At 44.2% G+C, this 24,451-nt stretch overlaps 2 protein-coding genes across 3 annotated transcripts; one reads left to right on the top strand and one right to left on the bottom strand.

Annotated features, from left to right (window-relative positions):
* Nucleotides 1-7,733: 7,733 nt before the first annotated feature.
* Nucleotides 7,734-11,421, bottom strand: LOC149873131 (trace amine-associated receptor 9-like). The gene is made up of 2 exons (XM_090031448.1): nucleotides 11,358-11,421; nucleotides 7,734-8,834 (listed from the first exon to the last, which is right to left on the bottom strand). The coding sequence occupies exon 2, from the start codon at nucleotides 8,802-8,804 to the stop codon at nucleotides 7,734-7,736; it is 1,071 nt and encodes a 356-aa protein (XP_089887574.1). The 5' UTR covers nucleotides 8,805-8,834; nucleotides 11,358-11,421.
* Nucleotides 11,422-15,845: 4,424 nt separating this feature from the next.
* LOC149873130 (trace amine-associated receptor 7a-like) lies at nucleotides 15,846-22,549 on the top strand. 2 transcript variants are annotated; one of them, XM_090031447.1, is made up of 2 exons: nucleotides 15,846-15,876; nucleotides 21,543-22,549. In XM_090031447.1, exons 1-2 carry the CDS (start codon nucleotides 15,846-15,848, stop codon nucleotides 22,547-22,549), a joined length of 1,038 nt encoding a protein of 345 aa, XP_089887573.1. The 2 variants fall into 2 exon arrangements, with proteins under 2 accessions (XP_089887573.1, XP_089887572.1); XM_090031446.1 differs by lacking the exon at nucleotides 15,846-15,876 and adding an exon at nucleotides 20,575-20,590 and having other exon boundaries at nucleotides 21,501-22,549.
* Nucleotides 22,550-24,451: the final 1,902 nt, after the last annotated feature.

Raw genomic sequence — 24,451 nt, 5'->3', positions numbered from 1 at the left:
TCGCTCTAGACTCTAGTTAAACAAGGGGCTTAAGTATTGGTCTAACTGATGAGCTTTAACTACTTATGCTAAATATATGTAGGTTAGTTATTCTTATTTAAGGAAGGAGTTTACCTTAAAAGTCCCCTTCAAAGAGTGTGGCTGCAAACTGACCTGCTAACTGACTTGTGAACTGCTTGAAAACCACCCTGTTTGCTGCCCCAGGTCATCTGCTCCCTGGTTCCACAAAGAGTTTCCTTTTATACCCTCCTGGGCCTGGCCTGTTAGGGCTTTTGTCAGATATAGGCAGCAATCACTGAGCTAGCAGCACTTCAAACTGCTCCGAGCACAAGCCCAAATATACTGCCCACCAAACAAACACTCATCAAGCAACATCCCTGGCTCACTTGCCTTCCTGAAGCAGAATCTGGGTTTTTAAGACCTGGGTAGGCATAGTTTTTAAAGCCCAGATAGGCTGGGATGATCGAATCAGTAATGGTCCTGCTTTGAGCAGGCGGTTGGACAAGGTGACCTCCTGAGGTCCCTTCCATCCCTCATTTTCTATGATTCTTGGATTTGTGGAATGCAGATGAATCTGAGGAGGAGGAACTGTGTGTAAGCCGAGCTATCTCACATACAAAGATGTAAGGGCAAGATTTAATGGGTGGGACAGAACATTCAGGCCAGATGCAGACATTCAAAAAGCCTGAGGTGGAATCAATGTAAGTTATGTGGTTTTCTGTAAACAGCATAGTTTAGATTGGTGGTAAAAAGAACACACTTTCACCGTTCACTCTTTGGTGGCAGCGTGAGGGGTAAACCTTAGACTGGGTTGTACCTGGCCCCACTGCTTCTCCTTACCAAAGAAATGGTGTTTGCATGTGTGTATGTGTGTGTGTTCGACTACAAGGCTCTTGATCCCCATCATAATGGATCAGAGAGAGGCCTCTATCACTAGGGTGGATACAAAAAATCATTCCCAAGGAGGAAGTGGTTTCCTCATAGGGACCCTGTCCAAGGTAGGGACAAATGCACTGAGACAACATGTTAGAACTGTGGAAAAGGCAGAGGGAGAATGCCTTCTCTACTTGATAGTAGGTAACTTGAGCCCAAGAATGACTACATGTGTAAGCTTATGGCAGGGGCTACAAAGGTCCTGATTATTCTACTTATTCAGAAGGTCTTCATTCAGTACCATAGTACAAAGAAAACCCCAGGGTACAGCCTTGGGGGCTGGTACATTAAAGAATGAGGGATTGCTGTCTTCACTCCTTCACAAAAAAAAATAAATAAAATTGGCAGACTCAGCACTCGCATGCTCTAAAGGAACAAGGACTAGCCAGGGCACAAGAGAACTTTTTGTATGGTCCATTGTGACCAAAAGGGAGATCTGTTACAGATTTGCAGCTGCCCTGTGATAGTTTGAGACTACTGGACCCAGCCTGTGGTACAGGGATGCTTATTTTATGAATTAGCATAGAGGTGGGCAAAATATAGCCTATGCATCAGATCCAGCCCACCAAGCAATGTCATCCAGCCCATGGGTTCCCAGCAATTAATTGTACCCTTCCCAGACCATGCACCTTGCTCCCACCCTTGTGAATGGAAAGACCTGGCCCAGTCAGCACACACAGCTTCCAGATGGGAATACTGCTACTGCTGCTGCCACTGCTGCAGCCACTGGGAGCCTGGTCAGCTTTGCTGGGGTCCAGCAGCAACTCCTCATCTTCCTATTGAAGCACTCACTCTGGAAAGCAGGTAGGGAATCAGTGAGATATGGAATGTGGGTGGGGCTGGGGCTGGCAGGAGCGCGGAGCTCATGCCTGGGGGGTGGCAGAAGTGAAGAGCTTGGGTGGGCAGGGTGTAAGTATGAGGTGGGATTTGGGGACCCATCCACACTCCCCCACATAGCACACAGCCCCTGTCATCATCAGCAGCAGCAGGCAAAGGGCCATTGGGGCACTAATGGTGTATGCAGGCACTGCCAAACCTGTGGTATGTGACTCCAACCAGAACCACACATGGCAGCAAGAAGCAAAGCCAAGCTGACCCACTTGTATTGCACAGGGCTCACGTGCAGCTCCTGGCACCTTGCATCACCAAATGAAAGCCCTGTGCAGTGGAGCCGGCTGCCTTTCCCACTCCTTACTGCCACATACATGTCCTGGGACTCCATTAGGAATGTCAGGAAGCCCTGACCTCTGTTTCCCAGCCAAGTCCCAGAAGCTGCACATAGCAGCAGAGAGCAGGGAAGGCAGACAGTTCCACTGAGTGGGGCTTTCCCCAGTGGCATGCAAGTACCAGAAATTGCATGGGCACCGTGGGGACCCCCATGCAATAGAGGCATGTTAACTTGGCTGAGCTCCTTGCCTCCATGCACAGCTCTGACCAGAGTGGTATACCACCAAGCAGTAGTGCCTGCATGTGCCACGAGCACCCCAAGGGGCTGCTGCTGCTACCGCTGCTTGTGGTGGCAGGAGCTGTGTGCCATGGGGGAGGAGTGTGGGGAGGAGGCCCCACACTCCACTACTCTCCTTTATAACCCACAAACCCCAAACACCCACACCCTGCCCCCACAACCCCTCCTCATATAAACCCCCCCACAACATACCCTACGCCCACCACACACAGCCACACCTTCTCACAAACCATACATACACACACACACCCCACCATACATGTACACCTACCCCATCCACACCCCACACACAATATACAAGTATAAGACTTTATTTTCAAGCTAGTATGCAATCACCTCAATATAAAGTACACAAACACAAATTATGACAAAAAAAATTTTGTAATAAAATATGCTATAATAGGTGTTTGACTTTTAGTATATGATTCAGTTTTTTTCTGGTTCCTAGATGGCAACCCCCTCCCAAAAGCAGTAATTCTGGGAACAAGGGGGGGACTTCTGGTGGCAAAAGTCAGGGATCTGGGTGGGGCTTCTGGTCCCACGATGATGACTGGGGTGGGGAGGAGGCATCTGTCAAGAGGTAGGGCTACCTTTGCAGCCCTCAACAACTCAACAAAACTCATTAAGCAGGACCCCAGCTGAAATAATTGCCTACCTCTGATCAACATAGTTTAATCAGTAGGAACCTATTAGATATCTTCATTTGGGTGTCAGTTTTGTTAATAGATTTTAAACAGTTTAATAACATGAATGCAGGCTGACTACAGTAGTGGGTGGCTTACAGTATGAAAATATTAATCTAGGTGTATACAATGCTGTCACAAAAAAAATTATAGGGATGAAAAAGAATGGTTCTCCCTCTGTAAACATGTAATAGGTTTCTAAGATGCTTTGTTTATTTTAGATAAATAATCATTTGGGTTTAAAACAGCTGTCTGGTTACTGAGTGCATAAGTCCAAACCTTCAAAAAAAGGTTTCTACATGTTCAGCCTTTCAGACTTGCTGCGTAAGCTCACTTGACACACTGACATGGTAGCCAGGGCCTGGCCTAAGGTTATGGTTGGACTGTAATCAATGTCATTGCAATGTGGTGTAGAAAGACTTGAGCTAGCTTTAGATTAGCTAATTTAGGTACCTGACACAGTCAAATTGTGGCAGCACAGAGCTCTCTGACAGCTAATTTATTCTTCAGGCAGGTTGGACTATAGTCCAAACTCAGCTCCAAACTGAAGGAACCCGTTTGCTACCAGTACCCAGAGAAGCTTGTTGAAAGCTAGCTCAAGACTCTCTCTGCAGTATAGATATACCCTAATTTTGCTTTGCTATTTCACTGGACCATGGGGAAAGTCAAGCAAGACAAGGCTCATAGAAGGCATGCTGGAACTGTCAGCTTCCCCACTGTGGATGCTGAGCAGGTGCAATACCAACTGAAAAAGCTAGACATTTATAGGTCAGAGGGGCCAAATGGACTCCATCTGAGAGTGTTGATGGAACTGGCTAAAGACATCACAGAACCCCTGGCAAAGCTTTTTCAGAATTTGTGGTGCACAGGGGAGATCCCTGAGGATTGGAAGGGGGACAACATTGTGTCCATCTTTAAGAAGGGGAAGAGGGAAGACCTTGGCAACTATAGACCAAACAGCCTAACCTCAATCCCAGGGAAAATCCTGGAAAATCTCATTAAAGAATCTATGTGCAATACGCTCACAAAAGGTAAGATTCTGACAACAGCCAGCATGGCTTTGTAATGGGTAGGTCTTGTCATACCAATCTCATCTCCTTTTATGACCAGGTCTCTCACCACCTGGACATGGGAGACAAGATAGACATTATATACCTAGACTTCCAAAAGGCTTTTAATCTAGTATCCCACGATATCCTTGTGAGAAAACTGGAAGATTGTGGGCTCAGCTGCTCAACAGTTTAGTGGGTGGGAAACTGGCTACAGGGTAGGATCCAGAGGATTCTCATGAATGGATCCATGTCATCTTAGCATGAAGTGGCCAGTGGTGTCCCTCAGGGGTCCATGCTTGGACTGGTGCTTTTCAACATCTTTATCAATGATTTGTATGGGGGAGTGAAAAGCTCTCTGGCCAAGTTCACAGATGACGCCAAGTTATGGGGCAGTGTGGCCACACCAGATGATACGTTGCTGATACAGGTGGACCTGGCAGGCTTGAAAGTTGGGTAGACTGAAGCCAGAATTAAGTTTAACACTTACATATGTACGGTGCTCCATCTGGGGGAAAATAACCCTCAACATACATATAGGCTTGGAGGCGATAGCCTGACCTGCACCACGGCTGAAAGGGACCTAGGGGTAATGACTGACCATCATGTGAACATGAGCCAATAGTGCAATGCGGTGGCCAGTAAGGCAAACAAACAACACACTGGCATGCATCAACTAAGGAAGTGATACTCCCACTGTACTTAGCACTGGTGAGACAGCAGTTGGAGTATTGAGTCCAGTTCTGGATGCCTCACTTCTATAAGGATGTGAAAAAACTTAAGAGGGTCCAGAGAAGAGACACCTGTATGATCAGGGACTTACAAAGGAAGCCATATGAGGAAAGGCTGAGGGACCTGGGCCTCATTAGGCTAAAGAAGAGAGAAGGTTGAGAGGGGACTTGATAGCAATTTACTGCTATATCAGAGGAGTGCATCAGGAACTCAGTGAACCCCTGGGGAAGACCAGGACCAATGGATATAAACTCCTGGAAGGCCGCTTCAGGCCCAGGAAAAACTCCTATAGTCAGAGTGACCAGACAGTGGAATTACACCACCTGTGAAGGGCGTTTGTCACCTACCCTGGAGGTTTTCAGGAGGATACTAGACAGTCACCTTGCTGGGGTCACCTAACCCCAATTGTCTTTTCCTGCCTAGAGTAGGGGCAGGGCTTGACCCGCTGATCTGCAGGGTCCCTTCCAAACCCTAACAATCTATGAATTGGGGGATTATCAGAGAAATCAACATCAAAGTAATACTAATAGGGAAATTTCAGACCCAAAAAGGAACAGAAGAAAACTAGCCCTGCAAGAACAGCAGTCACATTAAATGTATCTGGTTTCCATTACTTTTACAGGGAGAAGAGAAGAGAAGAGAGAAAGATTTAGGACCTTTCTTTCTTTAAAAATTTTGCAAGTCATGTCAAAACCCTGGCTCATGGAAAGAAGCTCCCTCTACCCCCAGAACAGCTCTCCCTGCCACTCTACCCACAGGATTTAATTTCAGAAAGACTCAGACAGCACTTTTACACATGCTTTGAAGGAGAGGGTGGGCACTCTGAAAGCTGCTCTAATTAAAGCATCCTCACCTTCTTATGTATCAGTGTCACCATGATTCAAAATGGTGGCAGGGGTTCTTTAACTAAAGCTCAAACAAGCTTTAGTTAAAAGTACCCCCACTGCCATTTTGAAGCTTGGGGATGCTGATACATGAGACATGGATGCTGGCTAGGGCATACTAATTAGCACACTCCAAGAGACTTGATTTACCGAGTCTGCTCCAATGTGCCATATTTATAGCACATTAGAGCAGCGTCCCTGCACATGTACAGGCACTCAGAAGATTCAGAAAAGATTAGAACCAACTGTACCAACAACTTAATTGCTTTAATTCCCTTTAAGGATTCAGTGAGCACTTCTGACCTTACCTATTGCTTTCTCAGGGTTAGTGAACTTTCTAAACCTATGAGGTGAAAAAAAAAAAGCAAAATATGAAACTGTGAGGGATGTGTCCTGATGAAGGATGCAGAAAAGAATCCAGAGTGAGAGGACAGTGAAAGGATAGCGAGTGAGGCTGGACAGTTATAGTGAACTAGGAATATTTTTGGAATTTTTTTTTTAAAAGGATGAGGAATGATTTGGAGGGAGAGAGAGAGGAATCAAGACTACAAAAGAGGAAGATAGCTTATAGGATGTCTTAGATGGTTATAGGTACTTAGGGTGCTAGGAATTTATCAGAGTAAAAGAGGGAAGGACAGATTAAAGTGAAAGAACAGTTTGGAGGTTTAGACTTACAGTCTTCTAAAGCTGTGTTGTTTGTTTGTTTGTTTTTAAATATATCAGTAAAATCTCTTTGAACATCAAATAAAAACAAGTTCTTGGAAAAGTTTACCTGACTTCCCTTGCTCAGGGAGGGAGCTACTAAAAGTCAAACAGGAAGGAAATATAACTTCTATAGGGCACAGTTCTGCTTATCCTTCAAAGTGTATTATAAGAAAAAATTTAAAACCAGCTTCAAATTGACTCTAATTTTCTGGAGAGACATACTAGCATAATCTGCTTCCTTCCAGATCTCCCATAGACTACAGGAAGAAGTGACCTTTATGCTTACTTTTCATTTCCCAGCAGGATTTAGCCCAGATTAGGAGTTCTATTATTTCTGCCATAATGACTGTAAGCCAAATGCTGTTATGTTCTTCTGGACATGGAGGGGAGAGTGTTTGGCACATTTTCATGCTTAATAGGAAGGGCGGGGGGAGGGGGCTGTCTTATTTACCTGCACCTGAAATGCTCTGTTGTATTCTTGGTACTTATTCACTCCAATCTGCTCAGTCCAGTTCCTTCTCTTTACCAATCAACTACTTATGCTGATCAATAGCAGCTTTGGACTAGGGGAATGGTGGCCAACCAGTCATAACTCAGAACTCTTAAATAACCTGTAAAATCTTGTAGGGTTGAGTCTCAAAATTCATAAATGAGCACTTTAGTCAGCAGTAGTCAATATCTAGCTGATTGCCAATAAATCTTAGAACTTCATTTTTAGAGCACATACTATCTGCCTGGTTACACTTTTTTCTAGTTTACCAGTCTTTTTAATGGCAGAAAAACTGTCCTGATTGCAACTATTTTCTGACTATAGAAAGTTCACCTCTATTTCCTTTTAGACAGATCTTTCATACAATTTGATTATATGGATGAGTACATAGGGTTATTTCAGGGCAGAAGAGTGTGTAAAATCAACCAGTTGCAAAGGAAAAAAAAAAGCAAAATAGAATTGTCCAGTCAATGCTGCATACATCTAGTGATTATAGAGTAACAGCTTATAACCTGTCAAAATAACAGACTGCATAATAATACGTTTTTAAAAATACTGGAAAGTTATTTAGATACCATTTTATTCAGCTTCTTTTAAATTATAAAAAGAGATATACATAGAGTACTTGGAATCACAACAGTTAGAAAAAGAATGACACTTTAATCAATAATAAAAACACTAAGATGTAAAGATTACAGGTTGAAAAAATATGAAAGAATATCAAGAGAGAACAATTTATGCAAAGCAGATCTATGACCTGGAATGAGAACATAATAGCACAAGACTACATGTTCAGTCAGAAAACAAATTCATTGTCGAGCAATCAGTCATAAACATTTTGCAACTCACAATCACTTTCATTGCTTTTCGAAACCAAGGATAAAAGAAAGAGTAGATCAAGGGGTTAATGGCAGAGTTAGAATAAGCAACCCAAACCATAATATCAAAGGCAAGAGGTGGAATTAGAAAATCAAAGGCATCAAGTATGACTGTTATAAAATATGGTGACCAGAATATGAGGAAAGCAATCACAGCTATGCCCAGTGTTTTAGCAGCTTTTCTCTCTCTTTTCCCCACTCGGTTACTGTAATTATCTGAGGACTGTGTTTTGTTGCTCACACTCTCTATCATTTTAGCTTGCTTTTTGGCTACACTGAAGATCTTGCTGTTAAGTATTATCATTGTAAAGAAAGGTATGAAATAAAGGAGGGATGAAATGAATACCCATGTCTTATTGAAAACAAGCTGACAGCTTCCTATACACGAGAGTGATTTCACTAATTCTTGTAGCCCTTCCTCATTAGCTCCAGTAAAAATTACAGAATAACTGTAGATTAATGAAAATGTCCAGGCAGCAGCTGCAAACATTCTTGAAACAGGCATGGTGAACTTCAAGGGGTAAGCTAAAGGATCAGTAACAGCAACATACCGATCGAAGGAGATGACACATAAATGAAATATAGATGCTAGGCAAAAAGACACATCTAAACAACTGTAGAATCTACAGAAAGTTTCCCCAAAATACCAGCAGGTCTCAACAGATCTTATAGTACTGAAAGGCAGCACTGTCAGACCCAAGCAAAAGTCAGCACAAGCCAAGGAGGCAATTAAAAAATTTGTAGGAGAGTGAAGCTGTTTGAAGTAGGCAATTGAAATGATTACCATTAGGTTTCCTGCTACTGTAAGAATTGTGAGAAAACCAAGCACAACATACAAAGTTCCTTGGATCCCAGAAGACCACGGTGTTTTATAGCAGGATCCATTCATTTTCTCATAGCAGTACTGTACATCTTCCTTTTGATAAAAAGTGGAGTTCATTTTTTTCATGTCAAGTCTGCAATTGATGGATTCTGGATCTGACATTTATAATGAACAGCAGAAGGCTAAGGACTCCTGTGATAAAAGAAATTACAAGTAAAACAGTTATTAATACAATCATTTTATCTCAGTAACTTAAATAGGCTCATGAATTCCTAGAATTTGTGATGAATTCAGAAGGAAGAAAAGATGTTAATGCATCAGATGTCCTTATTAGTAGCTTTTCACTTGAAACAGTAAATAAGAAATGAAATAACTGGGAAAAAAAACTTTAACAAATTATTTTGTATTCCATGGTAAGATTCTTTCATGATAGTTGTTCTGAATTTCTTAATAACTTACCTTCTGACAAACATTAGAGTGAATTAAGATATAAGCAGAATACTGGAAGGGGCTTGTAATTTATAGTAATGCTTCCTCCCTTGAGTTCTTCTAGCAGAGTTAATGAGAGAACATATTCTCTCCTCTTTCCACATTGGCACAGCTGTGGCATATATAGGCACACTTGGCCTAGCTTCATTATACTACCTCAGGTAATGATAACAGTGAAGCCACAGTGACACAAATCTCATTGCGGGCTAAGCCTCCACACGCATACTCTAGGTTCTGGCTTGGCTTGGCTTGTGCAGCCTATGATGAAGTTTGTTCCCAAATAAAAAGTACCTGTGGTGAGGGGTGGGAACACTGACATGAAAATGAGGTGTAAATATAATTATTACTGGTATATTATATTAGTGATTTACTGTTAAGGCCACACTATCTCTGGACTACCAATGATAAAATGAGAAATCACCTTGTCACCCAAATTTAACTCAAACTCATGGCAATTCAGGGTCCTAATCCTGTGAACCTACTTGTTCTCAAGTCTCATTTTAGACTCAGAGCACCCCCTGTTAGACTCAAAGCACCTCTCAGAAATGCCAGTTCCTAGTTTGTATTCATTTTTTGACTACAGGAAAATAACAGAGCAATGCACCTGTTGCAAAGAACTCAGAAAGCCCACACCAGGGAAGAATGTTTTTATGACTATGAATTTGTATTTGAAGTATCTGAGTTTATTGTGTGAATCATGTGCTAACATTGCTAAAATTGTATAACACCCCATTGGTACCTTTGAAAGGATCGTAAGGTACCCCAGGACAGTATCCTGGTTAAGAATGACTGCTGTAAACCCTTGCAGAAGCAGGAAACAAATAGGAAGCATGAGCTCTTACATGAATTCTTACATTCATGGGCCCAGTAAAAGCTCACAGTTTATTTTCAGTCACATAATTTATTTAGGGTTATGTTATTTGCGTTATGTTACCAGCATAGTGCCATGTCAAGAAGAGGACAGTGACCAGGCATTTTACAGGGAACTGACCAATGCAGCCAGCACTAAGGACTTGATTGTCATGGGTGACTTCAGCAACACTGACATCTGTTGGGAAGACCATTCAGCCAGCTCCAGCAGGTCAACCAACTTCTTGGCAACTTTAGATGACCTGTTTTGGTTACAGGCTGTGGAGGGGTCAACCAGGGGTAAAGCCACTCTGGACTTGGTGCTGACCAAAAGGGAAGACATGGTAGGCGACCTGAAGATTGGAGATACTCTGGGTGACAGTGATCATGAGTTGATTAGATTCATTATCCACTGTAAGGCTGGGAATCTACCAGCAGAACAGAAGTCCTTGACTTCAGAAAGGCAGACTTAGGTAAACTCAGGAGTCTAGTTGGAAAGACCCTTTGTAACCAGTGACTGGATAACTTGGGAATTCAAGAATGGTGGCACTTTTCACTGCTCAAAAAGAGGCCATCCCCACATGGTCGAAAGGAGGAAAAGGAGCCAAGAGACCTGCCTGACTCAACAGGCACATCAGGGAATTTCTCAAAAAGAAATTAGAAGTGTACAGGCAATGGAAAAACAGTTCAGCATCCAGAGAGGAGTGAATTCAAGTGTGGGACAAGGAAGACCAAGACATGCAAGGCAACTGAAATAAAAGACAACAAAAAGTCCTTCTATAGGTATGTAACAGGGCTCTGACTGAGACCCTGTTACTAAAGGGACAAGGACAGCTGAAGACAATTACAACTTGGGGGGAGGAGGTGGATCATGCCCATGGAGAACCAATGAGGCCCAGACCTGAAGGATAAGAGGGAGAGAAGGCAAAGGAGAAATTGTCTTCAGGCCCAGCAATCCACGAAGACGCCACAGAGGATGTGGCTACAAAGGATCCTGAGGGTGGATCCTCAATGCGAGAGTCCAGATGAGGACGGCGAAGGAATTCCAGGACCAGCTGTCCCCACCCTTTCTACGTAATTGGAATCCATTCTGGTGATGGTGAGTCGGAGAAAAGCGGAGCCGCAATGCAGGAAAAGCTGCAACTCCGGGCCAGGACGCAGCGAAGATACTTGGGAATAAAGGGGAGCAGGGAACACCCGATCGGACCCTGAGGAGGCAGGGATCTAGCACCCTGCACCCGAAGAGAAGGGGGTCAGATACAGGAGACCCCTAGCACGTGGCAGGCCCCAATCCAGGAAAGACATGGCAAGGAAACGCTAAAGGTGCCACTAGTGAGATAATTAGTGGCAGATACCGGGACTTTGCATGGTACTTACCTATTGTATTAGTGAACCAGGACCAGCCAGAAGGCCTGGGGAATTCCTGAGATCAGTCTATCAGACTGCTTCCTCCTCCAAAGGGGGTTCCTGTAAATAATAGAAAGAAAAGCTGAATAAAAGCACCTACATTATACCCAATCCAGCATGGTACTTCCCATGGGTACTCCCTCAAATAACACCCCCTTCCTCCCTATTTCTATTAAGAGCCAAGTCATAGCAGGAGAGAATCAAGAGGCTTGGGTGGGGGCACACTGCGCAGACATGCTGACAAGGTACATAGGAAGCAAAAAAAAAAAATCAAGCTCCACTGTGGGTCCCTAGTGAACACAGAGGGGGAGCTCACAGTTGTTCCCCACAAAAAGGCAGAGCTCCTTAATTCTTCCTTCACATCATTTCATAGATTTCATAGACATTAGGGCTGGAAGGGACCTTGGAAGATCATCAAGTCCAGCCCCCCACCCAAAGGGCAGGAAGTCAGCTGGGGTCATAGGATCCCAGCAAGATAAGCATCCAATTTGCTTTTGAAGGTGTTCAATGTAGGTGCTTGAACCACCTCCGATGGCAGACTGTTCCAGACCTTGGGGGCTCGGACAGTAAAGAAATTCCTCCTCATGTCCAGCCTGAAACGGTCTCGCAGTAGTTTATGACCGTTCAACCTCATCATCCCTTGGGGTGCTCTGGTGAACAAACGTCCCCCCAGATCCTGGTGGTCACCCCTGATAAACTTATAGGTGGCCATCAGATCACCCCTGAGCCTGCGCTTTTCCAGGCTAAAGAGCCCCATGGCTCTCAGCCTGTTGTCATAAGGTCTGTTTTCCTGATCTCTGATCATGCGCATGGCTCTTCTCTGGACTCTCTCAAGTTTCTCCATATCCTTTTTGAATTGTGGAGCACAAAACTGGACGCAGTACTCCAGCTGTGGCCTCACCAAGGCCGAGTACAAGGGGAGAATGACGTCCTGGGATTTGCTTGAGAAACATCTATGGGTGCAAGCCAGCATTTTGGTCACTTTACTAGCCACAGCATCGCATTGCAGGCTCATGTTCATCTTGTGGTCAATGATGACCCCCTAGTACCTTTCTTCCAAAGTGCTAGCCAGCATAGCACTGCCGAGCCTATAAGGATGCTGCAGGTTTTTCCTCCCGAGGTGGAGAACCTTACATTTTTCAGTGTTAAACACCATCAGGTTCTCGTCCGCCCATTTGCTGAGCCTGTCCAGGTCAGCCTGGATCACCTGCCTGTCCTCTGGTGTGGATGCTTTGCCCCAAAGTTTGGTGTCATCGGCGAACTTGGCCAGTCTGCTCCTGACTCCAATGTCAGTATTCTTGAAACCAGGCATGAACTTGTCACTTGTCCAGAGACCCAAAGAATACAGCAATGACAGTAGTTCACATAAAATTAGCCCCAAACAGGTGAAGGTACTTGTAGCAGGGCACTAAGGTGCCTGCTACTTGAAAAGTAGTAGTATGGGCTTAGGTGTTGGTTGCTAGGGATGACCAGGAGGAGCTAAGGGCCCACACCTGGTGAGTCAGATGACCAGAAGGGGCAGGGATGATCACTATAAGACCCAGACGGGAGGCTGTGAGCCCTCTCTCCCTCTCTCTCAACTGGCAGCCAGAAAGGAGTACTGCTTGACTGAGGAAAGAGCTCAGCCCTGAATGTAGGAAAGACAAAAAAGGCCTAGATGTATATGTTGCTGGTTACACAGGGGAGAGATGTGGTGTGGTTTGGAGAACATTTAGCCAGGGGGTTTAACTTTGTGTTGTAGCCCAAGGGCTTGTGTTACTGTTTGTTGTTGTTGTTACACCACAGGACCAGGTGGGGCTATTAGGGGTTGGAGGAGGCCTCGTAGGGGCTCCACGGTAGTGTGGGGACCCCGGTGCCAGCGAGGGCACAACATTCAGGGGTACACTGACCCCTGCCCTAAGAAGGGGAGCAGAGGATTGGGAGGAGGCCAGGTAAGGCCGAGGCCACCTGAGCCCTAAACCGAGAAGCCCCAGTGTGGGCAGTTGCGAGAAGCCCCAGTGTAGGCAGTTGCGAGAAGCCCCCAAAAGGGGACAAGCCAGAGAGTGTCAGTGGGGGCGGAGGCTGCGGGACAAGCCAGAAAGCGCCTGTGGGGCACGGAGAAGGAAATCGACCAAACAACATCCAGTACAACTGCAAGGCTTGGGGCATGGTACAGGGGTGGTTGGAGCCACATAGCCCATTAGGCTGGGGTGCACTGAGTCACCCAAAATAGAACCGAGACCGAGATACATCAAAGCACTGTCAGAGAGGACAAAAGATAGCCTCCCTTATACATTGTTAACACCAAAAACGTGACAGGTGAGATGTGAGGGTGCTTTAGTACCACATGGGCACAGCAGGGGGCACTGGGGGAGATCACAGCCACCCCTAGGACCCAGTGCTGCTACAGTACTCTTAGAGCATTTGGACATTTTCAAGTTGGCTGGGCCAGACAACCTGCACCCAAGAGTCCTGAAAGAATTGGCCGAACTCATAGCAGTGCCTCTCATGGGGCTGTTCAAAGAGTCATGGAGCTCAGGAGTGGTCCCAAATGACTGGAAGAAGGCTAACATGGTGCCCATCTTTAAGAACAGGAAGAGGGTCACAAAACTTATCTATTTCTTTGGGACACTATTTCAAAAATTAATATGACATAGACATTTTTACCAGGTGCACTGGTGATACAATTTTTCAACCATTAGTGTTAATGGAGAATTAATGTCTCAGGGGTAAAATCACAGAGCTGTTCATCATATCTACACAAACCAACAACTTAAACCCACAAAATCAAAAGTTTCCAAACCCCGTACATGACATCTTGGCATCCAAGAATATAAGTAGGTTTTCTTGGTGCACATACAACATGGACTGGGACCATCCTTCACAATGAACAGCCAATGGTGTACTTGGAGCACGAACCCAGTATCAGGCATTATATAGTTCAGGGGATGTATATATTGCTGTCCTCTAATACACAAATGGTATTGAAGAATTTTCTTCATGTACCCAGATGTGTATTTCTCATGCCAATTTTATAATGAGATGGACCTCTCCTGCAGGAAGAGTTGTAGGTGAAGGATGTTTATGAGCACCACAAAGAATTGAAAACAATATCAAACTAATACTTGGCTAGAAAAGGAAGGAGGACATATAGGAGAACAGGAGTAGCTAAAGACAGAAAGTTGGTTGGACTTTCTCAACCGTAAACTGGCATTCCTGTCTCTCCAGCCACTTAAATGACAAGGTGACACCTGAATTTTATGAGCTTGTAGGCATTTATTTTCTTTGCATGTATTAACAGGTCAAGGTGTTTCTTTACCCTTATTGTAACACAATTTCTCTTGTTTCTCCGCACAATAACTTTAAATACATACTGTAGCTATATTCTGTCCATTGGATTACGTTCCATTGGCTATACCTTTTTTAGTCATATTTCTTACAATTTTCAGAGAAGTTTTTGTAACCTGTCAATATGAGAGCACTGCCCATTTTCCCAAAAGTAGCACTGCTTTTCTGCCAGGCAATAACAGGTGTTGAGTCTTATAGTTTCATAGTTTCATAGTAGCTAGAGTCGGAAGGGACCTAGGTAGATCATCCAGTCCGACCCCCTGCCTTAGCAGGAAAGAGCACCGGAGTCAGATGACCCCGGCAAGGTGCTCATCTAACTTCCTTTTAAAAATCCCCAGGCTAGGAGCCTGCACCACTTCCCCTGGAAGCTGGTTCCAGGCCCTAGCCGCCCTGACTGTGAAGTAGCGCCTCCTAATATCTAATCTAAACTTACCCTCCGCCAGTTTGTGACCGTTATTCCTGGTCACTCCTGGCAGCGCACGGGGGAACAGGGACTCCCCCAATACCTGCTGATCCCCCCTGACCAGTTTGTAGCAGGCCACAAAGTCCCCCCTTAACCTTCTCTTGTGGAGGCTAAACAGGTTCAGGTCCCGTAGCCTCTCCTCATAAGGCCTGCCCTGCTGACCCCTGATCATACGAGTGGCCCTCCTCTGAACTCTTTCCATATTGTCCACGTCCCTCTTGAAGTGTGGCGCCCAGAACTGGACGCAGTACTCCAGCTGCGGCCTGACCAGTGCCGCATAGAGGGGGAGGATCACCTCCCTGGACCTGCTCGAGATGCATCTGTGGATGCATGACAGGGTACGGTTGGCCTTCTTGACTGCCTCCCCACACTGCCGGCCCATGTTCATCGTGGAGTCAATGACGACTCCAAGATCCTTTTCCGTCTCCGTGCTGGCAAGAGGGGAGTTCCCCAACCTGTAAGTGTGGTGCCGGTTCTTCCTCCCCATGTGCAACACCTTGCACTTATCAGTGTTAAACCCCATCCTATTCTCATCCGCCCACCGTTGCAACCTGTCAAGGTCAGCTTGTAGCCTATTGCACCCTTCTAGTGCGCCCACATCCCCCCACATCTTAGTGTCATCAGCAAACTTGAACAGGGTGCTTTCTACCCCCTCATCCAAGTCACTGATGAAGATGTTGAACAGTGCGGGCCCGAGAACCGAGCCCTGCGGAACCCCACTGCCCACATCCTTCCAGGTCAAGAAGAACCCATCCACTACCACCCTCTGGGTGCGGCCCTCCAACAAGTTAGCGACCCATTTGACCGTGTGGGCATCGACACCACAGTCTCCCAGCTTTTTGATGAGGACAGGGTGAGAGACAGTGTCGAAAGCCTTCCGGAAGTCCAAAAAGACTACATCCACAGCAACCCCTGCGTCTAATGATTTGGTGACCTGATCGTAAAAGGCCACCAGGTTGGTCTGACAAGACCTGCCACTGATGAACCCATGTTGGTTGCCCCTGAGCATGCATTCCCCCGCAAGGACCTCCTGGATGTGTGCCAGGATAATTTTTTCAAAGAGCTTACCCGGGATTGAGGTCAGACTAACTGGCCTGTAATTTCCCGGGTCCTCTTTTTTTCCCTTTTTGAAGATAGGGACCACATTGGCCCTCTTCCAGTCCTCCGGCACCTCACCAGAGCACCACGAGTGCTCATAGAGCCGCGCCAGGGGTCCCGCAATGACCTCGGCCAGTTCCTGTAGAACCCTAGGGTGAAGATCGTCCGGACCAGCAGACTTGAACACGTCCAGCCTCTCCAGAAGTACCCTAACTAACTCCTCGCTAACCCTTGGCCCAGGCGTGTCTCTCTCGGGGCCCGAGGGGGGCCCAGCAGGGAGGTGGCTGAACTGGTCCCTACTTAGGAAGACAGAGGCAAAGAAATCGTTAAATATGTTAGCTTTGTCATCTGGCGTGATGACTAAGTTGCCCATCGTGTCCTGCAGGGGCCCCACATTACCCGGGACCCTCTTTTTACCCCCTATGTATTTGAAGAAGGACTTCTTATTGTCCTTAATCCGGGAAGCTAGTCCTATCTCCAACTCTGCCTTGGCCCTCCTGACTGCCCCCCTACATCCTCGGGCGACTGTAACATAGTCCTTCTTGGCGATGACCCCATCTCTCCATTGGGTATATGCCTCCCTTTTAGCAAGGAGACATTCCCGGATGCTCTTAGTGAGCCATGGGGGTTTATGTGCCCTCCTGCTCCCTTTGACCCTTGTTGGGATTACCTCCCTTTGGGCATGGAGGATCGTCTCCTTAAGGATCAACCACTCACCTTTGACATCCGATTCCCTTCCCCTCTGGGTCCTCAGCGCTTCCTCAACGATCCTCCTCAGCTTGGTGAAGTCAGCCCTCCTAAAGTCTAGGGCTGTTGCCTTGCTGCAGCCCTTTGCCACCTTACGCTGGATGGTGAATTCCAGCAAGCGATGATCGCTGTCTCGCAGGTGGCCCATCACCCGCAGCCCCCTCACCAGGTCATCACCCGTGGCCAGCACCAGGTCCAACAAGGCGTCTCCCCTGGTGGGACTGTGCACCTCCTGGGTTAGATGGAGGTCCTGCACTCTGGCTAAGAACCGACGTGAGCGATCAGACTTGGCTGACTGCTCCTCCCAGCAGATGTCTGGGAAGTTCAGGTCCCCCATGATGACCACATCCTTAGCCCTCACTGCCTCTGTAAGCTGACCTAAGAATTCCTGGTCGAGCTCTTCTCCCTGGTTGGGGGGTCTATAGTAGACTCCCACCGTTAAGTCTCTCTCCCCTGGACTGCCTTTTACTCTAACCCAGAGCACCTCAGAGTGCCCCCCCTCTACCCTCTTCCTAATTAACGAGGAAGTATATTCCTCCTTGATGTAGAGTGCTACTCCTCCACCTTTCCTTCCTATCCTGTCCTTCCTGTATAGCCTATAGCCCTTGACACTCACCGCCCAGTCATGCGATGAGTCCCACCACGTTTCTGTGATCCCTACTATGTCAGGGCTGGTGACAGCTAGGAGGAGGGCGAGTTCCTCCTGCTTCTTCCCCATACTTCGAGCATTCGTGTAGAGGCATTTGAGGCCTTCAACGGTTGTGCCCACTGACCCCCTAGTCTCAGCAATGCCCCGTCCCCCATTGCTTACCTGTTTCTCCCTTTTGACCATTGGTCTGGGCTCGCTGGCTGTTGCTGGGCCTGGTAGTTCATCGTCTCCTCCGCCCTCATCTTCCCCCTCCCCCAACGAGCCTAGTTTAAAGCCTGCCGAAGGAGGTTCACCAACCTGGAAGAGAACACACGCTTACCTTTAGGGGAAAGGTGGAGCCCATCCCATCCCAGCTTGGCAGGTCAGCTTCCCAAAGAAGAATAATCAGGATGAGTAGGTTTGATATATTCTAAAAATAACTTGTTCTCTTACAGGTGGTGCACCAGAAGTGCCTTTAGTTAGGGCTGCCTGACTCTTCCCACGGTAAGACTCTGTTGCTTGTATCTCTACCAAACTTTAACCATTGGGATGAAGTTTTCCCTAGTGTCGGCTTCAGGCTGAACTTTTGGAAGATGGGAAAACAGTAGCTGGATCTGAGGGACAAGAAGAGTTAAGAAGTTCTAATGCCCCCATATTTTGAAGGAAGAATTTGACAAATGGAAGAGGATGGTGCCTGTGAGGGTTTTATTTTTTGTTTTGTTTTATTGGGATAGGGAGGGGCAATCATCTCTATCCTCAAAACCAGCCTGAAGTCAATCAAGTCATGAACCTTTGAAAACTTCAGTTTGCACATTCCCAGTAAAGACATCTTAGAATTTAGCAGCGAAATTCTCAGGAGATTCATCCACAGTGCACATGCTCCATCCCTTCCAGCTCTACCCAGACTGGCCATGCCCCGTTCCCATAGAGTGATTGAGCATGCTGTAGCACAGTGCATCAAAGGCTGAGCAGTACTTATTTTGTAATAGCTTCTCCCAAAAGTCAGAGGCAACAAAAACTGAGATCAGGGAGATTCTCTGTTGTACCCTTATCCCTGCCATAATGAACTCTGGGCAGTAATTCCCATGGGTGACTTAGGTTTTACAGCACTGAACTTAAGACATGCTGCCACCTTGTGGAATCCTGAAGCCTCCAGGCCCCCTGTACAATTCATGGGGTGTTAGGATATGCCTACCAGATAAAGAGCAATATAATGCTCAGTTCTTTTTAACTAGCTGCTGCATATCACAGGATTTAGAGAATGTGGAAGTTATAATGGGCTGCAAGCTGAATATGAATCACTTGTATAATAGGCTGTGTCCAGACAGCATGGATGTTTCATTCCCTGGGAACAACTAACAGAGGCACAGCTTGTGCCACTGCTAGTTGTCCTTGGGGAATGTCCATGCCATGCACCCTCTGATGTGTGGCAGATTACCGGGTGAGGTAGGGGAGGCTGGGGCCAGCAATTGTGCTGGCCCCAGCAGCCTTACCTGGGATCCTGGGAGCTGCAGCTGTGGCACGCCTGCAGTTAGGAGCCTGGTCGGCTGCTGGAGCATGGCTCCAGCTAGGCAGGCTCCAGTTTTGGGCAGCATGCACTGCTTCCACATGCACCACCCCACTTTTTTTTGACCCCAGGATCTTCTGGGGTCAAAACACCCCTTCCCACCCCACCCCGCATGCTACAAAGTAGCAGTGTAGGAAATGCCTTAATGTGCAATGTGTGGTATCACAGATAGGTCTTCACACAGCTGCACTCGTCTGGACATGGCCATAATATTGAAAGAAAAATATCTGTACTCCAAAACCCCATGTATTAAAAGGATGAATAGTAGGAAGGAGTGGGAAGTGTTTCTTCCACTATTCAAGTAATGGAAAAACTTCATCTGGAGTATTATGTCCAATGCTGAGCACCACAATGCAAGAAATGAACAAATTGGAAAGAATCAAAGGAAAAGCACAAATATGACTAGACATCTTAAAAAGATACAATGTGAGAACAGGTTGGAAGAACTGTGATTATTTAGTCTAGAGAAGAGAATACTTAGGGGACATTTGAGAAGAATTTTCATTTACAAAACAAAAGGCATTTTTATAAATAGGGTAGAAATCAATGGTTCTGTATGTCCATGGTGGACAAGGCAAAAAAGAATGGAATAAATTGCAATAAGGGGGATTTATTTTTGATAGTAAGAATTTTCTCTCTATGATGATAGTTAAGCAAGGGGAAGATGTCTTTTAGAAAAGTTGTAGAATATTCATCACTAGAAGTTTTTAAGTGCAAGATAGCCAAATATTAGCTGGGGTCATTCAGATAGGGGTTATCCTGTCTTATGCAGAAGTTATTCAAGATGACCTCCTGGGATCTTTTCCAGATGATTCAAACAAGATATCTCACTTTTCATATGATTTTGACTTTAGTCCCTCTCTGCCTCAGTTTCCCATTTCAAAGGATTCCTGTGAAGAGTATGGTTTGTAAAGTATTGTGATCGTCTAGTAATAAGCACCACAGGAAACGTGAGGATATTAATCATTCCTTTTGTGGGTTGGGGTCTGTCTACTGTGCTATTTGATATTCTGTAATTCAATACTGAATAATACACAGATCAAAGGGGATACAACGAAATAATAAATGGCTGATATGTCACCAACCTGCACACTGAGTGAGGCAGAGGTTGTGGAAAATATAATATGTGACCCTGGGAATAAAGTATGCATCATAATGTATATGCAGGAGGCAGGGCATAGTCGAGTTAAACAGAACACCTAAGCGGAGACTTAAGCTTGGCTTCCTACATATCAAGTGACTGACCTAACCTAGACTCAAACCTAGAAATAAGTTGGTGTGGCCAATTGTAAGGAGGAGCCTTTATGCATGTGCTTTGAAGGCCTCGGTCTCTGTCAGACATGAACAGCTTCTGGGGATGTCTTGGTCACAGGGTAAAAATGTCCACCATTTGCTTAATCAACATTTCTGGACCAAGCAAAATGTATAAAACAATTTATGTGGTAACAGCTAATAGCCAGTGGACAATGTTTGCATTTAGATTTAAAGATATAGATTATAAACTAGAGTTCAAGAGTGTGCACAACGAAATATACCTATTTGAATATCTGTCCTGTAGTGAATCGGAATGCTTTGCCTAATGATGTTTTTACTGTTACCCCTTTACTACTGGGATTTCACCTCATGGGATGACTAAATTTGTTCAGCATTGGCTAGTGTTTCCCACCCCCAATTTCAGAGAGGACAGCACATATTTATTTTGCCAGTAACTTTGAGTTACTGGAAAACTCAAAGAACACACAACAAGTGTATTCCAGTCATCTATTCATGTTTTAATCCAGGGTGACTTTGGAACAATAGCTTTGCAAAAGGTAAGGCATTCAGGGACCGTCCAATGACTGTGAAATCAACAGTTTTGCAGGTGACGTAAGCAGAGAAAGAACAGGCATCTAGAAAACTGAAACAAAGACAAAGCAAAAAAATAAAGTATTAGAATACTGGAGATATTGTAGTTATACTGGAACTTTACTATTTGTTTGCCGCTAGTTAGCTGACTTTGACAATCAAAGAAAAAACAGATATTTTGCTTTGTTCTGTTTTTTATTTTTCACACAAATCTGTAGATAAAATGAAAAGCTTGGAAATATCTTGCTTTATTCTAAAATGTAATTCCCAGTACAAAAGGACTCTATGATCTAGTGGATTAGTTAGAAATCTTGAATTACTAGTACAATCAACCATGTCAACTTTAACTTTTTTTCAGAAATACTTGAAAACTGAAGGTTTAAACTCAATGCTGCACCATCACCACTGCTTTTCATATTCAAATACTAGAACTTTCAGAAGCAATTCACAACCAGGAAAACAAGATGAGTTCAGCACTTCAAAATGAAATACAGTACTGCTTTGAGAACATTAATGGATCCTGCCATAAAACTCCATGGCCTTTGGGAATCCGGTCTACTTTGTATGCTGTGCTTGGTTTTCTTACTTTTCTTACTCTGAGTGGGAATTTCATGGTCATGATAATAATTGCTTATTTCAAACAGCTTCACTCTCCTACAAATTTTCTAGTTGCCTCCTTGGCCTGTGCTGACTTTTGCTTGGGTTTGACAGTGCTGCCCTTCAGCACTATAAGATCTGTTGAGACCTGCTGGTATTTTGGGGAAACTTTCTGTAGATTCCACAGTTGCTTAGATGCATCTTTTTGTTATGCATCAATATTTCATTTATGTTTCATGTCCATCGATCGGTATGTTGCTGTTACTGACCCTTTAGTCTACCCCATGAAATTCACAGCGCCAGTTGCAAGAATGTTCATAGCTGTTGCCTGGACATTTTCAATAGTGTACAGTTTTTCTGTAGTTTTTAGTAGGGCTAATGATGAAGGGCTACAGGAATTAGTGCAAGCTTTAGCCTGTGTAGGGAGCTGTGAGCTTGTTTTCAATAAGACTTGGGTGTTGATAACTTCTCTCCTTTACTTTATACCTTTCTTTACCATGACAGCCCTGTACAGCAGGATCTTTAGTGTGGCTAAAAGACAAGCTAGAATGATAGAGAGCGTGAGCAAGAAAACACAGTCCTCTGATAATTATATTGACAGAGTTAGCAGGAGAGAGAGAAAAGCTGCTACAACATTGGGCATAGCTGGAATTGCTTTCCTTTTATTCTGGTCACCTTTTTTTGTAACTGTAATTATTGATGCCTTCTTTAACTTCATAACTCCGACCCTTGTCTTTGATATTATGATTTGGTTAACCTATGCTAACTCTGCCATGAATCCTTTGATTTACTCTCTTTTTTATCCTTGGTTTCGAAAAGCAGTGAAGGTGATTGTGAGCTGTAGGATCCTGAGGCAGGATTGTTCAACAATGAATTTACTTCAGAAATGATAACCTACTATACCCTGAATAGAATTTCTCACATTAAAATTCATGGGCTCTATCCTTTTTATAAATCACTCCTGTGTATATTTATATTTCTTTAACCAAATTAAATATTGTCAGTTGAATTATATACCTTGTGTGCCTTTTTATCTTTTTGAGTAACACGTTTTGCTGCATGTTATCCAGTAATTTTTTTACAGATATTCTTAAAGAAACACTACACTAGACTGTAAAGCTGTATATAGCCATGACAATTAGTTGTAGTGATGAGATTAACAATTTGATACAGTCCTAAGAATTAAACAAAGGTAAAAAAGGAAAGAGTCAAAATATACTTTTCTATGGCAATTGTTTTAGTATTTTTTTCAGTGTCTGAACAAAATTAAAAAACAGACATATTACTTAATTCCTATAACAAGAGATGAGGTTAAATTACAAAACTAGTGATACAAAGAATAACATTTTTTTACACCTATAAAATTACTGTGAGTCTCTGTGTGCCCACATAGTTCAGATACTAGTGAGTTAAATCTTACAACATACTTGTGCTTGTTAATAATGTCCTTATTTCAGGAATCTGAGAAATACGACTTGGGCGTCCTTGAAACCCCCACCAAAATAAAAATAATTAAAGGCCCGCTTTAGTGACTTTGAAATTGGTGGTATAACCACCGCTGACTTCTGGTGGAATAAAAAATGAAGTCAAAATGACTTGCCCGTACACACATGCTCATAAACTTCCAGCACTGTGTCTTTACCAAGGAGCAGTCTTTCTCTCACGGAAGCTTTGATGGGAAATGTAGGTTCTTCTTTGTGCATAAGACTTTTTCACCAGACACTGTTCTAGTGACATGGAGCCCAATAAAAATCATACTTGGGTGAAATCTTAACACCACTGAAGCCAGTATCAAATTCTGTTGGAATCAAATGAGACAAAGGTGATATTTTCTGCTTTCCAACAGGAAAACTTTTTCTTCCATTTCAAGGAAAATCCAGTCACAATAAGGTCACCTGTTTCACAGGAACATTCCAAGGGCTTGTTGACATCTGCAAATTATATTAATGTATGGCATGAATTGGAAGCTCAATAGCTAGCATTCTGCAGCAGCTATTCTGGCTAATTTCACTGTAAAGACAAGCCCTAAGGTATTTTCTATTGGTCGAAAGGGAATCTGATTTTAGACATTGGTTCCACCAACCAGGGGATAAGTCGGGGGGGGGGGAGAGGAGGAGGGGGAATAACTGTTAATGTATATAATATCGCTAAATTAGAATAACTGATGAACAGCGGATTTGCTATAGTGTAAATGAAGTATTAACATATCACTGACTTTATTATAGCAGTCAAAATAACTATGTATCAGATTTAAAAATCTGGATTTTTTTTAATAGAAGCTTATAAAAGTTTCTTTTAAATATCCAAAAGCAGATTTAGTTTTTAAAGTTCAAGTTGAGTAGCAGTTATACCTTGTTCATACTGTATAGGGGCCATTCCTTCTACCAACAGCCTGATTTAACTAATAAAAATATTAGTCTAAGCTGTAACTTAATGCAGACAGGCAGGCTGTCCTCAGCACTTCATTAATTCCACTAAAGAATCATTACAAACTCCTTTAAACCACTGGTGAAATTAACACAATGCACCTGCCCCATGGAGTAAGGAAAAATAAACTAACAGCTCACCAACATATCAGCTATACAGGCAAACAGGAAATCTATAGCCCCCAAATTCCTAATTAAGAGCATAAAATACTTTTATAGATCTGCAGCTGACTCTTCACTTTACAGCCTCTCCAATTTAGAACCACTGTAAAAAAACTCACCTGGCTAACCATAGCCCTTTTCAGAAGGATTCAGTTCAGTACAGAATAATGTTAACAAAGAATAACCATAACAGTAATCAAATAA

This window comes from Crocodylus siamensis, chromosome 1 (assembly GCF_052110815.1).
Source record: "Crocodylus siamensis isolate JL-2025a chromosome 1, ASM5211081v1, whole genome shotgun sequence".
NCBI classification, from domain to species: Eukaryota; Metazoa; Chordata; order Crocodylia; family Crocodylidae; genus Crocodylus; species Crocodylus siamensis.
Note: the sequence above shows the minus strand (reverse complement) of the source record. Positions and strands in the feature narration are given on the sequence as shown.